General features: G+C 38.0%; 1 protein-coding gene across 4 annotated transcripts in view; it reads right to left on the reverse strand.

Annotated features, from left to right (window-relative positions):
• SF3B1 (splicing factor 3b subunit 1) overlaps window positions 1–16,942 on the reverse strand; it is a 22,708-nt gene extending 5,766 nt beyond the window's left edge. The window contains exons 1-16 of one of the 4 annotated variants that reach the window (XM_062579344.1): window positions 16,849–16,942; window positions 10,587–10,753; window positions 9,584–9,685; window positions 8,789–8,903; window positions 6,863–6,942; window positions 5,469–5,636; window positions 5,080–5,314; window positions 4,024–4,236; window positions 3,536–3,657; window positions 2,621–2,818; window positions 2,426–2,527; window positions 1,534–1,713; window positions 1,088–1,174; window positions 693–963; window positions 249–394; window positions 13–159 (exon numbers count right to left, since the gene is read on the reverse strand). In XM_062579344.1, coding sequence (XP_062435328.1) covers window positions 13–159; window positions 249–394; window positions 693–963; window positions 1,088–1,174; window positions 1,534–1,713; window positions 2,426–2,527; window positions 2,621–2,818; window positions 3,536–3,657; window positions 4,024–4,236; window positions 5,080–5,314; window positions 5,469–5,636; window positions 6,863–6,942; window positions 8,789–8,903; window positions 9,584–9,685; window positions 10,587–10,753; window positions 16,849–16,876 — 2,361 coding nt within the window. In that variant the 5' untranslated portion in view covers window positions 16,877–16,942. Of the gene's footprint in view, window positions 1–12; window positions 160–248; window positions 395–692; window positions 964–1,087; window positions 1,175–1,533; window positions 1,714–2,425; window positions 2,528–2,620; window positions 2,819–3,535; window positions 3,658–4,023; window positions 4,237–5,079; window positions 5,315–5,468; window positions 5,637–6,862; window positions 7,939–8,788; window positions 8,904–9,583; window positions 9,686–10,586; window positions 10,754–16,848 lie in introns of those variants that run through there. The other 3 variants (XM_062579345.1, XR_009958850.1, XM_062579346.1) reach the window with 3 other exon arrangements.
• Window positions 16,943–17,355: the final 413 nt, after the last annotated feature.

The raw sequence follows: 17,355 nt of genomic DNA on the forward strand, positions 1-17,355 counted from the left end.
GTTCTAACATACCTTCAGTACAATTTTTTTCATCTCTTCATCAGGAGACTGGAACTCTCTGATAAGGATTAGCATGACTTCTCTGGTATAATAGTTTGCATACTCAGCATCCATCAACGGAATCAGATAACCAATAGCTTTCAGAAAGGCAGCCAAACCCTATTTAAATGCAAAAATACATCTCTAATAAGTTACAGAAATTACACATCTACATCAATTCAAACTAAAAGGAAGCATTTTAGACGTACCTTTCCTCTGTGTTGACGTATACCCTTCCATAAAGGCTTCAGAACAGAATCAAATGACTCAATACCATAGGGAGTAGCTGCTTCAGCCAAAGCAGCAATAGCCAAAGCACTGATGGTACGAACTTTCTGCTGCTCATCCACCAGACCTGCAAAGAGAATACTGTTCAGTACCACTTCCTGTGTCTCCAGCTCAAAATAGAAAAATATCAGGACAGCATAAAAGGGATTGATTTATTATCAGGAAAACTGGAAAGAAAGAAGGAAAAAAAAAAAAACCAAAAAACAACTTTCTTCCAGACTAGGTTGAACTGTTTCTCAGTGTCAAAAGGACACACAAAATAGTGACTTTACAATCACATCTTGCCTCACCGAAGATAAAACAAACAAACAATCCAAAACAACGCAAAAACAAACAAAACCTTAACCTAGAAAGGCAAGACTTACCATGTTCAATAATTTCAACCAAGCTCCTGAGATGAGGCAAGATAGCACAACCCATAAGAATAGCAATTTGCTGTACAATCTTGATGCCGGTATGCCTAGCCTGCCAGGACTTTTTGCTTTTACAGACAGCTTTCAAGAAGGGCAACAGAGAAGGAATGCCCAAAGCAGAGGCAACAACAGCAAAGGCTCGAGCTGTGGTATTACGGACGTACTCATCCATGTTATCAATATCAGGTCGCATTGTGGAGATCATTGTCGCCAAACCAGCAGCCTAGAAGATAAGGAACGTACCAAGTTATACTGATGAGCATTACTCAGTTATTCTGTCACGTCTACAAACATGCATCTGCATATAAGCTCACTCAATGCCATACGGAAGAATATAACTTTATTACCTTAGCTAAATTTGAAATAATTTCTCTGCCTTCCACTCTGGCATAGTAGTCTTCATCAATCAGCAGTGGTTCAATGACGACAAGGATCTGAAAGAGAAGAAAAAATTAACATTTCTATTCATTCATACTTTTTGTACTATTTCTGGCCATTAGAAGAAAATCAAGATTCCATGAAGCCAAGATGATTCCATGGACCCAAGATTAAAGCTCTCTGCTCCCCGGAAGTGCTTTGAATAACCTTTGCCAGAGATACTATCTAGATCAGGTAAGCCCTCCCTCCCTCTCCCAAGCGTGGAAAAATCCAAAAGCCAATTATCGTTTAAAAAAAAACAAAAAACAAAACCTAACAAACTCCACTCTCTTCCAATATGCAAGTAAACTGTATGCTGTTCTCAGGAACAATCAGAAAAAGCAAACAAAAGATTAAATAGTGAAGTGCAACAGACCTTGTGTACATATGGTCGGACCAAGTCATCCAGTTTGTAGAGAATTCTATCAATGACTTTGACAAGCAAGTGCCGTTCTTGATCTTCAAGCGTTGGCGACATCAGCAGAGGCAGAATCTGATTAAACAACGGCCCTGCTCCAAATTCTCGAGCTTTATCAGTAATTTGTCGCAATGCAGCCTGAACAAAAACAAATACTTAGTTAAACTAAGGTAGCAAACGCAGACCGGACATATGTTAATCAAGTCACAATGTAATTCATTGTAATTATATACTTCAAAATAGTTTTGTCTATGACTGCTAAATTTTATTTCAAACAATCTCAAGCTGCATATGAATGCAGTAAGAGAAACACCCTGATGTTAGATCCCAGTTATTCAACTTTCAAGAAAAGCAAGCTCCTGGTCTAACATTAAGAATGGCTCCATCTGAACAACAGTTTACACAGCACTTACATCCAACTAGTTTGGTGCTTAGGTCAGTTTACGATAAAACTATGCAAAGATGCCTGCTAATTCATCGTACCATGCATGTAATACGAATTTGAGTTAGAGCTACGCTGCCAAATCAAAAAGCAAAATCTAGAAAATTACAAAGCACTGTAAGCACAAAGTGCTCTAGCTCCAGTTTTTCATAACAGTTAAAAGTATTTTATAAACTATATAATATTTAGCGACAGACATTACTGTATAAATAGCAGCAAGAACAAACTGCATTGAACAGAATGCCCTACAGATATATAAGGGGTTGAAAACACTACATAAGTATCAAGATTATCTCAAGAGAATCCTACGGACAGTTGCAGGGGGAACAAGAGTTTGGAACTAAATCTGGAAACAAATGTATATTGTTGAAAATCAAAGCAATATAAATACACCAGAAAAGTTCTCACCTTTCGCATGGGAGGTGTGCCATTCTTTATTTTCAAAAGTAACTTCATTATTTTTCTTTCCTTCTGTTCTTCAGGACTCAGTGTTGATTCATCAACATCGACCTGTAAATAATTCCAGACATATCAATGGGCAGTGCTATCTTTTCGAAGGAAAGCAGGAAACATGTTAATGAGCATGAGTGAAGTCTCATTTACCAGCAGTTTATCAAAGTATTGGATATCATCTGGTTTTAGGAATGGAAGATTTCCAGAGGGCTGATCATTGACACTCTTCATAGTCCTGTCTTCTGTCTGCATGTGGAATCCAGTCATACCACCCAAAGGTGTTGGAGTTGCTGTAAGTTTGCGAGCTGGAGTGCGAATAGGTACATAACCAGCTGGTGGGGGAAGAACCTACAGGAGAGCAGGAGAGGGGAAAAAAAAGGGGGAGGGGGTTAAAAACACAAGAGTATTAATCTAAAGAGCATTTCCACAGCCTGCAATCCAGAAAACTTACCTCACCACAACAGAAATAAGAAAGCATTAAATATAAAACATGCCTAAAACTGTATTTTCCATTTTATTTGCCTGTGGACTTGTATAAGTGTTACTGCATAAATCAAATCCCATGTTTACTGAAACACAAACAAGTTCAGTACGATAGCTTGATTTGTGCTTAGCCTGTACCAGCAATATTTCAAAAGAAAGCTCATTTCCATCGCTGAGAGCTTAGATAAACTTTATAAAGGTCTCCTTATGGAAGGATTTAAGAAATATTTAAGTATTTGTAGCAATGCAGTGTTTTAAGTGCTTTCTCAGAATTTGTGACTCCCTTCCATGTTTTTCCACAACACGGCTTCATGTTTCAGCTAGTCAATTCAGAGCTCTTTTCTATGTTAACAGGCATTCCCACCTTGAGAAGCAGAATAAAAACTGGTCTTTGAAATCACCTTTATCACCTTGGATCAGTAACTGAACCAAAAAAATGTCAACACGAATTCATCAGCATCTAATTTGTACAAAGTATTCTACTTCTTGGACATCTTGTTAAAAAAAAAAAAATCAATATCCCCAGGTGGAAAAGAGTATTGTGGTACTAAGTCTGTTGTTTTTTTAATTCTGATTAATTACCTTATATCCTTCTGGGAACATGGCATCCAGTTCCTCATCGGAAAGTGGTCTGTTTCTCTCATCTATTTCCCTCTCCCAACGCCAAGCCTGCAGCTGTTCAGGAGTCATGCTCATTATATGACCTACATTCAAATTTTAAAAAGGATTAAAAAAAAATCTTCTGTATGCCAAAGGAAAGAATTAGTTTACTTAACTTTCAAGCATTCTTTTGAGCCAGAGTTTACACAGCACTTGAGATCTGCAGCTAATAAACAAAAGCTCCCTAAATATCTGATAACTTTTTTTTGTCAACTAGTATGAACACTTACAGAGCTATAACCTTAGTCTAGGTCCCCCACCAGAACTGAGTTCTTGTGGACATTCAAAATGGTACACAGTGCATATAAAAACAGCTTTCATATAGGCAGGAGAACACATTACATATACACAGCATAGAGACAAATGTTTCACTTTAACAACAACAAAAAAAGTGAACCCTTAGAACTCACCTGGTGTAGGAGTTGCCATGTTCATAGCTGGGGTACCAATGGGTGTTTTGCCTGGTGTCAGAACAGGAGTGCTGCCACCCATCTGGCTAGCAGGGGTTTCATCCCATCGTGACTTTCTTTTACTTGCTCCTGGGGTTGGTGTCTCACCAATGGAGTCACCACCGCGATCTGTCCGAGGAGTCTCAGCCCATCCACTGCCATGTCCCGGAGTATCTGAAGAAAAAACACAACATTTCCACAAAGGTGAATAGTATCTACCCCGACTACAGCATCAGTATCCAATCCCCTATACAATATTTCATCCTCACATCTATGCAAATCAGCAAGTATCAAATAGCAATAGAAGCAGAGAAAACAAATACACTGAACAAGCAGCAAAGACTACTTTCATGATTTTTTAAAATACAGTTGTTACATTAAAAACATTTAATGGAGAATTTCATTTTATGAAAAAAGCGTGTTATCTTTGTGATTCTTAGAATTTTATCCACTTATGCTAAACAATGTGAAAGAATATTCTCTTCATTGGACAAAATACTGCATGCACTCCCTTGATAAAAGCATTATTTTAAAAAACAAAGTCTTCCTTTTCTCTTCTATATGAACTTCATTCAAATCAGGCAAGTGAGAAAATGCTTTCAAAACCTGTTTTAATGCTAACCTTGTCTTGTTAAAAAGATTCAGGAGTTCAAAACCAACACACACACACACACACACACACACATATATATATATATATATATATGTATCACAAAAGGTAATACAATGTAAGCTCATTTATGATGTCCTAAAATACACATTAAAATCTCAATCTGCAGCAGTCAGTAGATATACTACAAAATCATGATCTGATTTCCGACCTGAAACGTGTTAAGCTAACAGGTAGAAGTCAATGCTACAAACTCAGGCAAAAACTTCACTTCATATCAGCCACTAGATGTCAGAATGTAGTTCCTTCTTGCCTCGCTTTTGCTCCTACTGTTTACATAAGGGAAAAAATTCCTAAGCCATTAGCCATTCATGACTTGTTAGCACTCTGCAGCATGCCACAAATACCTCTTTCTGTTTTAGGTGTTTCATCCCATCGATTTTTACGTGCACTGGATGTGGCACCTCCATGGCCTGGTGTGGCATGACCAGGTGTGTCCCGTCCAGGTGTTGCTGCTCCTGCTGGTGTATGACTGGGAGTAGGATCCCATATTTTTGAGCCTGGAGTTGCACCAGGAGTTTCACTGCCCTTTGCACGGCCTGGAGTTTCATCCCATCGCAGCGAGGGAGTATGTCCAGGAGTCTGCATAAGACAAAAGCAAAAGCATTTCTCTCTCATATAGTAAGAGACAGCTCTTATTTTTATTTAGTAGATAGATAAGAAACTTCTGAAATTCAGGAGGATTAGCATTAAGAATGTCTTTTGTAGATAAACTGATGAACACAAGGATTATTACCTCTGCTTGATCCCAACTGGATAGTTTTTTAGGGGTAGCACCAGGAGTCTGATCAGCTGTCTGATCCCAACGCCGTTTGCGTTTTGAAGGTGGTTGAGATGAGGCTCCATTGACGACTTTAAGCTCTCCAGCTTTAGCTTTTTCTGCTAACTGTTGCCTAATTTCCCTCTATTTTCAGGGACACAAAAGAGATAGACATAAGAAAGATCTCCTAGGACAGTCTATTCAGAGTATACATTAAGAAAAAAAAATCAGATATATTATATTTTCATATATTTTCTGAGGTTTTACTAAAGTAATATGAAATCAGCCACTCTTAATTGCCAGTTCATTACCTTTTCAAACTCTTCTATACTGACAGAGCAGCTATGTGTTTGGAGGCACTGTCTTTAAACTGCTTTCTTATAAAAACCCGTATCAAAGCAGAAATGTAAATGCATTTTTGGAGTGATACCAGTTTGTTTTACCTCTGTGTGTGCTTCAAAAAGGAAATTAGACATCTGTTTCAAAACAGTTCCCCTCAAGTTATTAAAGGAGAAAGGATGAATTAGAAAGTAGGTTGAAAATATTCCAGAATTGCATCCCATGAAATAAGAGTTTTTAATAATTAATCTTCCAAAATAAAATTGTGAAGCATATCACATGAACAAAAATTATTTTTCACTTATCCATGAGTCCATAAATGGCAGATTATCAAAACTGTAACTAATTTCTCAAAGGTAAATTAACAAGTATAAATTAACAAATCTATAGCATTTACAAGAGCTACAAGACCTTGCTCCAATTAACAGTCTGACACTATAGGCATTATACAAGATATTTGATTATATTACCACCATCACCTTTTTAACTATTAAAATTAATATGTAATACTCATGACTAAGATATGCATTTTTACCGTTTTTATTTTTTAATATTTAAAACCAAGTATTAACTTTATACCAGTCTGTGGTACTGCAACATCTATGTTAAATTCTGCAACAAAACCATTTAATTTAAACCTGCCTGGATTCTCCTTTAATAGAGCTCACAAAAACAAACATTTCTGACACTGAATTCCCCTCAGTGATTGTTACGTTTTGTCTGTCATTCTCTGAAAGAACATAAATAACAAAATTTCTGAAGTGCTATAAAAAGTCTTAATTAAAATATATTCAGAGACTGCTTCTCCCTCCATTGCTTAGGTATTATTTAGAGAAGATGTTTCAGAAACTTTGATCTTTACATTCTGTTGACTTTCAACATGTGAACAATAGAATTTTCTGAAGACAGATGCACAAGTGAAGAAACATTCAACAGAATTTCAGATCCCACTCTACTTATCATGCTTTCAAAGGCTGAACAATGAAATTACATTCACATTAACACCCCCCCGCCCCGCCACACACACACACCTCTTCTTTTGTCAAATGCTGTTCACGCATAACATCCATATACGTTCTGGCATTCATTTTAGGATCTGGTGTCTTCCCTCCTGCAGAAGAGAACAGCAACAGGAATGGAGCACAATGAGTACAGGATAAGCAGAATTTATTGACTTTTTCTATTGTCCTGCTCTAACATTATACTATTCCATGATCATTTAATTTTACTTTTTGATTGAAAATTTTAAAAATTACATGTATCTTACGTTTATTCAGTTTGTTGATCAATTTAACCTGTTTGAACACAAACATAACTACTGCAGTTTCAAACAAATATTTTAAAGCAGATATAAATGATAAAATGACAACACAGTTAAGAGTCTCCAGAAGTGATGGGTTCCTGGGTTGCTAATCCGGAATACGTACACTTTCGTGCCTTTGTCTCCATCAGCAGTTCTGACTTCAAGCAGCAGAATAGAAGCCTAGAAAATTATCTCTTTACCATTAGTAACACTTTGGAAAGATATTTATATTCAAAACATTACCTTGTGTAAGCTGCTAATTCCTAGCTGTCATCTGACTATAAATAACTATTGCATACCTGAGTAATGATTTAAAATGTTTTATCATAAAGATCTGTTTATATGTTTGACAAATCTGGACAAATATCCCATATCTTCAAGCGTCATATCGTAAAAGGGCTTCATTTAAAAATAAACCAACAACCCAAAATACTGTTTGATGACTCTCTCCCCCTCTTTTCTTCTCAAGGTACAATTGCAATCGGGAGCTGAATGTAAGACAGTACATATACTACCACAATGATACTCACAGGTAATGGTTTTTGTATACCACATGTTGTTTTATGCTGTGTATCTTGAGCTAGTTTAATCTTTAAATACTTTACAAGAAGCCCAACTTTACAAAAATTAGACTTGTCAAGAAAAGCACTGTTCTTTAAGAAAAATGTGCAGATTTGCTATACAAGTGGTATAGCATAACAACTTAGGAAAAAAAATAAATTCTTAAATAAATTCTTAAACATTTCTACGCTGAAGATCATTGCCCAATTGGCTGTGTCATTCTGACACTAGCTTTGATAGGACTTTCCTTTGGAATACTTTTTCACCATAATCTACACAGGATGTGTTGAACTGCACCCTTAAGAATGCAGACAGGACTGGCATATAGCAGTACTGCTGTAGGAAAGAAATTAAGGACAGTTAGTATGGGCCTGTGAATTCTGACAAAACATGTTTATATCAATTACAATTAAGCAAGTAAAATAATTACTATCCCTATTAATTCATGCAGGCTGAAATTCTAATTTGTTAAAAACCTGCAAAACAGCTGCTAATTTTAAGCCAACAGGCACCTTACTTCCACATGTGAAACTCACTCACCTGAAGAAAGTTTCTATCAGACCCACTATACCCCTTCTCCTGACTTGCATTCTAAAATTATCAGAATAGACTTGAACTATTAAAAGTATCAAAGTCTTATATATGCTTTTGTTTCTTTTAGTTATACCACCTAAGATTACATAAGGTGGTAAGAATTAGGTGCTCCATTTTGAGAACTAGCATTTCAAAAGCAATAATGCCGTAAATCTATGACTTGGAATGAAAACTTTCAAGGTACTGAAAGAATCTGAGCACTCAATATACAAGTTCTTCAAAGTATAATGCACAACCCAAAACAAAATGAAAAGAGAAACCTTTAACCCTTTGTGTTTCTATGGCAATGGCTCATTATTTTCTTGTCCTTCTACCTGGAAAGAAAACTTGTATTATAAAGATGAAGAACATGGCATCTAGGATTTCAACCAAATCTATATAAAAAGGGGATGTTTAAAACAAAACTAAGTTTATAAGCATGCCAACAGAAATCAAAGGGCTAAAGACAATTTAAGACAACAAATTTCATAACAGATATAGAAAACTCAAAATAAATTACCATCTGCAAAAGGATCAAGGCGCTCAGGGGAAATTATCATCATCCGCCTGTGCTTTTTGTATTCATCCTCCCGATCTGCAATCTTTTGAGGACGGTGTTCTGCAAAGGGATCATACTAAAGCAAAAAAACGCCCGTTAGCCACATACGTAAAAAGAACAGACTATTAGACTGTATTTACCTTCAGTACCAGTAAAAAGATCTACTTATTTATTTATTTATTTGCATGTAAGTAGAAACATCAAAACACTATGAGAAGAGAAATTTTATTTCTGTAGCAGGAAAATGATCCCCCCCCCCCCAACACAGAATTCCCGACCAAGTAATTTCTGCCAAAAATTTGCTATTTTAAGAAGTTTGTTTATTCTTTTCTAAAGTATTTCATGCTGTTAACCTTCCCTTGTTTTTTACGGAAGACTTAAGACCTATTTCACATACTTCTACGTTTCACAGAAAAGTACTTTAGGAGTACAGAACCTACGTGATTAAAATTTCTCTACAAAAATATAAATACAAAATACAGTAAGTTGTTCCTGTTATTTTTTGAAGTACCCTACCTATTAAAAAAATACTTTCAAATACCTTACTGCAAACTTATACATCGCTCTTCACAAGTAGAAATGTCAATTTTAAGCACCCTGGGGAATTCTAAAAAAAAGCACTAACAAACCTGTAGAAAAATTAAAATACTGTAGCCCTTTGGAGACATCTTATAGTTTCCTGGCCTTGGAAGACATTAAATCTTCTTTCTCCTAATACCTACAGTTGATTTTAGTGTGTTTTAAATTAAGAGGTACCTGTTCAGTTGACTGTGGTATGTCATTAAGCAATGCCACTGGAGCATGGTACCCTGGCTTCTTCTGGCCGAGTAAACTTGTAGAAGAGTAGTCATCATCATCCTGTCAGTACAAAGACATGGCATATTTATCAAGAGATACTAGATAAAGTGATGTAAAATTAACATATCATGGCCAAAATGGATTCCTAGAAAAGCTGAAAACTGACAACTAGTACTGTTTAGTTATATATACTCAATTACAATAGCAATAACAAGTTTTCAGAATGCTTTTTTTCTATGATGCTTCTGCTATTTATTTTATCATATTAGTAGCCAGCTTCAGGACAATAATTAAGAGAATCTCCCCAAAAACCTGCTCTTAAAACTATGAGCCAGTTTAACACTAAACTGTTTTAAACCATAAATAACATCTCTCCTTCATCTTCAAAATATAATTCAGTAGGTATAATAAAAAGCTGCCTGTACTTATTCATGATCAAAACCATAGATTCACAGCTGGCCATGCAAATGAAAATGTGGTCAAAAGTTTGATATTAGAAACTAACATAAACTAATCTCATAATCAGGACACATAAGGAAAACATTCAATACAGTCAAAAAGACAATTCTCAAAAACGTTTGCTCTAAAACTTGAAAGTAAAAATAGAAATCTTAAAATATTCGCTCAAATTCTTATTGCCAAGTTTTATTAGATTTTTATCATCATCATTTTTCCATTGTCGCAGCAATGACAGAATGAAGTTATTTAATCAAGGCTAACGCAAGTTAAACACTGGACCACAACTTTTTGGTTTCTGCTTAGGGCTATATGACTTTCAAAGCATATTTCATGAACTATGAGCCAGATTTAGAACTCGAGCTTCTAGAATAAGACGTGTCATCCAGTACAGCTTTACCAGTACAGCTTTTACTTCAGCAACTGCAGTTCAAAACTACTCAAAATGAATGGCAAAATACTTAGAATGCATTCCCTCAACAAACAAATAAATGAAATCACTTACATCTTCCAATTCAGTTGCTGCAATAGAAGTTACATATCCAGCAAACCTGCTGTCACTGCCACCATAAATTTCTTGATCATAATATCCTGTGGAATCAAGGCCCACTCCTTGTGCTTCATCAAGAGCAGGCTTTTTTCCTTGAATTTCTCGAATTTGTGCTTCAATATCTAGGAAAAAAGACACCAAACTCAGTCTTTTTACACTTACACACACATATACAAAAACATATTAAAAAAACTTGCTTTGAGATTAGTTCTTGATCATCTTCAAATTCTGTTCAAACATAATATTCATATTACTATGTACAGCAAACAGTTTCTCCACTCAATTTCAAAGAGCTTCCCTAGGTATAATCTATCACGCACAAAACTATAAAATCACAATGTATAAAAGCAGTTGTTCCTTAAGTTGGGATAGTATCCGACACAGATTAGTTCAACTGTATGGCCTAAAAGCAAACCATTCAGAATCACTAACGTTAACATATCTCATCTTTCATTTTGAGATCAAAAGGAGAATATTTTCTGTAATCATGTTATTTATATTCACACCACAACACCATTTTTCAACACTACATTAACATAACACTTTCTCAAACAAATGTCATTCTCATTAAAAGGCCTTTTAAAAAGTTATTACTAATTAATCAAATAATCTTACTAATTTAATGCAACCTTTAAAATTTGATTTTGTAAGTAGAGTTACTGCAGCAGTTGTCTTACAATAAAATCTGAGAACACTGAATAAAACAGAACTTTACTCAAGGACAAAATATGTAAAATATCAATGCTTTACCATCTGATGAAATAAAAAAAAAAATCTGTTGCTGTATAGCAAGTTGGAAAAAAATAACATCAGTTGCTCTGCACTTTGGCAGCTGAACTGTACTTTACTCATGACTGTTCCTGCCTACACCAGCACCTCTGAAGGTTCTGCTGTTAATTCTGGATAAGGGAATGCTCATCCTGCTCCCTATTAATGTAATCCTATTCAAACAGGACAAACCAGAGCTTTGTCACTCTTAAACATGTCCAATCTGACTCTGATCAACTCTGGTAGCTATTTCTGACCCTGGAAATTTTACGCTTTTAGAAAAAAAATATATTAACTAGTTAATCCAGAAAACAAAGAACCAAGTTTAACTATTCTGTCCTCCTACTTGTTACACAAAAACAGGAAAGTCCCAATAATTCAATGGTTCTTAACATACATAATTGGGACATAAGTATATTAAGGAATAGCTATCCTTATAAAAATCTTAACTGTTTTCTTTTGCTTTTATTTGATTCAACAGATATGTAAAGACAATTATCCACACAATCGAATTTCAATGGGCCAAACAATTATTTTTTGTCCAAAAGAGTTGCACTTTATGGTCAAAGGAATATCACTGACTACAGTATTACCCTTCCCCATCTGAAGCAGTACTGACTGCTGTGTTACCTTGAGAAAAACTTGTGATTTTACAAAAATTACAGAGATGTGCTTCTAGAAAATAATCCTGTCTTGACTACTTCTCACTATTTATTTACTATTGTTGCTCATTTCTCTTTTTTCAGAATGAATGGATTTCACAAGGTTTTCCCACCCAGGTATTTTACAAGCAGCACCATACTAAAATATCCACTCACAAATCTGGCAAAAAAATAAAATTAGAATATATGTTTTCAAAATTTTGTAAGATTATTACTAATTCAAAATACTGGACTTGCAAGCAGTAAACATGATTTTAAAGGATTTGTTTTGCGGTTGCAAGATTACAAATCAAAACTACTTAACTAAGAAGTAAATTGACACCTCCGCAAATTTCAAGACTAGGTCCTTTTCTTCTCACATACTGCTATTAAAAATACAAGAAAAACACTATACACCAAATTACGTCCCCAGAACAAAGGCATGTTTTGTATAGATTTAACTGAACGCACGGTTTTCCCTGACAAACCTTTGTGGTTTACAGCTATGAGGGAGAACAGGGGGTTACGTGTTCATATGCAGCCCACAGGACTGGCTTCAGGAACACTGACTTCACTGTAAGCACAGTAAAACTGACAGGGAACTCCTGCAGTACTCTCATGGGTACGGAAAGAAATAGCAGGGGTATGTTCCTAAACCCATCTAGAGTCCCATGCACAGAAGATGGCTGACAAGAACTTTCTTGCTCTGTGCCAAAGAAGGGCTTTCCTTAAACCTTCGCAGATCTCCAGAACAAGGTAAGTGGCACAGTCTCCTCTGTGATATCTGCCAAGCCTCGAATTCACTGAGATGTCTGACAAAGGCTGGTGATGATCATCTGCTGCATCCTGCCTCTAGGAACAGCCACCTCCCCCTAAAATCCTGTAGAGGGGATCTCAGTGAGCTCAAAACTGCCAGCTGCTCAAATACAGACAAGATGTTACTTCCTGGAGAAGCAACAGAACCTTCTCCTGCTGAATGAAGTAGCTCTGGCTTGCCCACAAAAGTCTCATCTTCACAGACATATCAGCATATGGTACCCCATTAACCAATGTCACCTTAAGGTATCTCATTTTTGTGAGGTTATCCTATTCCTATGGGAAGCTATCCTATAGTATTATGGAAGCAATATAACTCAAAGAGCTATTTTCTCACAAGCTTATTATTTTTTTTTGATTTGGCTTTTTTTTTTTTTTTGTTTCATTTTGTCTTTCAGAAGAAAGCTCAATTTCCCAATTCCATTTACAGCCTGGTGCAGTGCAGCAGCAGGGTGAAAATAATACCTGACACTACTCTTGCTGCCAAGGACAACACTAGCACAAAGGGCTTTCACAGCGCAATGACATTGTTTCTGACTTCTAAAAAGCAGTAACCAGAACTATACGCTGCCTCTTCAGCTGTATATTAAGTTGTAATTGCTGTATGAGTTCAATACCAAAAAGTCTGCTGTTCTCTCCTATAATGCAGAAAGCTTTCCATCATTTGTCAGCTGAGTCAACCAGACCACACGGCTCAACCAATTAAAGTACCAGCAAGCAGCCAGCCGTGCACAATGCGACCGAGAGCTTTGCCTATGCTTGGGCTCCCACTACTATCAACAGAGCCGAGTTCATTAAAGCAATTGTGGGAGCTCTGTAGCAAAAGGGCCAAACCAAAAACTTATTCTTGTTAATAGTTCTTACTAACACCTTAAAGACTAAGGCCTTGTGCTCATATTTTATTTTGTAAATAACTACATTTACTGATTAGGATACAGGTCTCAACTGTTGTCATCAGCCTTCCTCTTTAAATTACAAGGAGTACCACTGTTCCCAGATTAAGGGCCATTCTCCTTTTCCTCAAAGCAAAATCTGCTGCCTTATTCTAAACCAAAAAAAAAAAAAAAAAAAAAAAAAGTCTGCATGAAATCATTAGGGTTATCAACCCCCCACTTATGGCCAGTACCATTTTCAACCAAGGTAATGAAGTTCCTAAGTGCTAGAATGACAGACTAAATGAAGCACTTTTTAAAGAGAACATTCACATGATGAGCTGCAACCCCCCTTAATCAGCAGGTTTAAAATGTTTAAAAGCCAAGCAGGACTTGATTGCAAGTTAAGGAATACCACACAAAATCTCAATCTTTTCCTGCTGAAGATGTGTTTACCTTTCTTGATCTAGCCAGCATTTTCTAGAAAAACTTAACACCCAATTAAGAAAACATTTAAATATAAATCAAAGGGAAAATGAGAGCCATCGCAACAGTTTAAAAACTTGATTTTTTTTAAAGTAACTGATGATGATTTACTCAACTAGGACTTAACCAACCAAATAACAGTAAGGAAAAAAAAAGGAAGCAAAAAAGCACCACATCCTACTGATTATTCCCTTTCTGTATTTTACATCACTCAGCCATTTTAATATATCTTAGTATTTTTTAATGAAGTATTTTTAACATGCACTGTTGACTTCAAAAATACAGCGAATGTTATGAAAAGTGAACACAACTGAACTAACAGTCACTGAAAACCTAGCTCCCAGCTAGATCATAATAGCTGTTCTCAAAATATATATTTCACTATTATACAATCAGTTTATTAACAACATGTTTAGAGGATAAGACATTATTCAGCATTAAAAAAGAAAGATTAATCAGTCCCTGTATTGAAACAGTATTTTAAGTATTTCATAGTAGAAGCAGTTTCTATGTTTTTTTTTAATCTTCCTTATCATATTTTTGCATATTTAGCTTGCCTTGTGAAATTTTATTTCTAGCCACTTTAGAATTCTCATGCATGTTAGGACTAGATCTCTTACATTTGGAGTTTTTTTTTTTTTTCCTTTTAACAAGAAAAAAATAAGTATCAGTTAAAAACTTACCTTCAGTAGCATTTCAAAGTGCAACCATTTATTACGAGACTTTATGAGTTACAACCTTACAGCTTTGAAACTTTAATTTAACAGATGGCTTCCACATAAATTACATAGCTGAAATAATCCCAAACTGTTTGGGACTTCTTCCAAGTTGTGTATTCAATACACCAAGTAATTTAAAAGCTGTACAGAGATGTGAAAAATCTGCTAAGAAAACTTAGTACTAAGCTACTCATTAAATTTAGGAGATCAGCCAGGAACTGGAAAAAAAAGATTCCATAGAAGTCAAAAGAAAATAAAAATCAAGCCATTCAGCTAGTATGTCTATACAGGGGAAGATAACATTACATGATGACTGCCAGTTTTACATAACTGTTTATTTACACACCAAAAACTCTTTAAAGCCTGTTCCAGTATAGCACTAATCTGTCAGTGCATGTAACTAGAAGCATAACACTATTCATGTTAAATTCAATGGATTATATCTTTAGTGTATAAGAAAATAAAGAAAAAAATCATGCTGCTATTGTACTATTGGAAGTTCCTTGCTAATGAGAGAGAGAGAGCACTGTGATCAGTACTACCCAATTGGGTAATGTCTAATACAAACTTCAGACATGTCACAGATATAAACAAAAGACAGATGAATTCATTAACTCTATAAAAATATCCTAGAACACTAAAATATAATTAAAAAAAAAAACATTCCTTCCTCCATAAACTCAGTCTGTAGTCCTAAAGACTAAAGACCACATTAACAGGCCTTCCAGACATAAGAGTTGCTTCTAATTTAGAGAGCTTTTTTCAGTGCAAAACCTACCTTCCCTAGAGACAGTTAAAATGTGGGGACCCTGCACATACACTGCACATACACATACACTTCACTTCATACAACTATTGTCCAGAAGTAGTTTTTAATTAGTGAATTCAGTATGCAGGTTAATACAAACATAGCAGGTCATTTATCATATGCAGAAACACGAGTAAAAATACAAAAGCGGAAAACATTTATGGGAAAGCATTAAGCGAAACAATTCAAAAAAAAATCTCTATTTGCATTACAGTGTTTAAGAGCAAAGCAAGCTACAGACATTGTCAACAAAGACAGCTTTTACTCATGCTGTAAAAAGCTCGAAGCAGTAGTGAGCACAGCCATGAAACACCTCAGAAAATAACAACATACGGCCTGTGAAGACCCTCTCTCACAACACTGCACAGAGATCAGTCTTCCTATGTAAACAGCCAGACAGGAAGTCTCCGTACTGAAACGGCGTTTTAAAGCCGGAAACCTCATACCGCTTTTCCCCTCCTTCGGGGCATTTTTCTCAAGAGTGCCATGTCGACACGACGCTTAACAACAGCTCAGGGTATGCCGGCTTTCAACGGGCAATATCATAGCTCTCCCCACACCTAAAGCCGCCACCTTACAGTGGGCGCAATCCGAGTTCAGAAAATAAACGCGTATTACTAATGCGTGTCACGCGAAACCAAGCGGGGTGAGCGCCTCTAGGGGGCTGGATGCGAGCGACGGGGGGGGGGGGGGGGGGGGGGGGGGGGGGGGGGCAGTGCGCGCAGGGCGCCGGAGCAGCAGCCAGCGCGGCCCACAGGCGACCGCCGCTGCGCTCACGTCGCCCCCACGCCGCGGCCGCCTTCAGCCAGCAGGCGGAAGCCGGCGGAGTCGCGGGCCGCCCGCCCAGTCGACAAAGCCGTGTCTAAGCGGCGCCCGCGCCGGCCGCCCCCGGAGGCGGCCCGGGCATGGCGGTGACACAAGCACAGACGCCATTACACAAGGCCCGGCCCGCCCGCGCGGGGTGAGCCCGCCCGGCCCCTGCCACGGCCCCAGCCCGCGCCGCCGGGCCGAGCGCGGCCCCGCGGCCGGGGAGAAGCGGAATCAGAGGACGAGGGGGGCACACGCTGGCACCAGCGGCGCCGCCGCGGCTCTTCGGGGACCTTTTACCTTCGTGGGTCTTGGCGATCTTCGCCATTTTCTCCAGCGCGAACAACGCCGAGGCGGAACTGGCGCGGCCCAACCACTTCCGCTATGGGGGGGGCGGGGACTCAACGCGCAAGCGCGAGCTGAGGGCGGGGCCCGGATTTAGCGCGGCGCCGAGGCTCTGCGCAAGCGCAGTGGCGCCGGAGAGGCGGTGACACTCTGTCTGCTGGGGGTTCGCTCGTCAGGCTACCAAGCCCCGCCCACACCGTGATGGACGGCGCGACCAGCGAATGGCGGCGCGGCTGAGCGCGCGGAGGCGGCCGTTGGGAGCGGCGCGCGGAGGGGGGCGCTGAGGGAGCGGTAACGGTCGGTGCGCGAGGCGGGGGCGGGCGTAGCGGGGCTGCGGGCAGAGCCCAGGGGGAGGGGGAGCGCGGGCGGGGAGCGGTGCTTTCCAGGCTAGTTGATAGAGGATCACATCTTCTGCTGTGAGAAGCTGCTGTGTTATCCTCAAGTACAAGGACTCGCGTGCTT

Source organism: Rhea pennata, chromosome 6 (assembly GCF_028389875.1).
Source record: "Rhea pennata isolate bPtePen1 chromosome 6, bPtePen1.pri, whole genome shotgun sequence".
In the NCBI taxonomy this organism is placed as follows: Eukaryota; Metazoa; Chordata; class Aves; order Rheiformes; family Rheidae; genus Rhea; species Rhea pennata.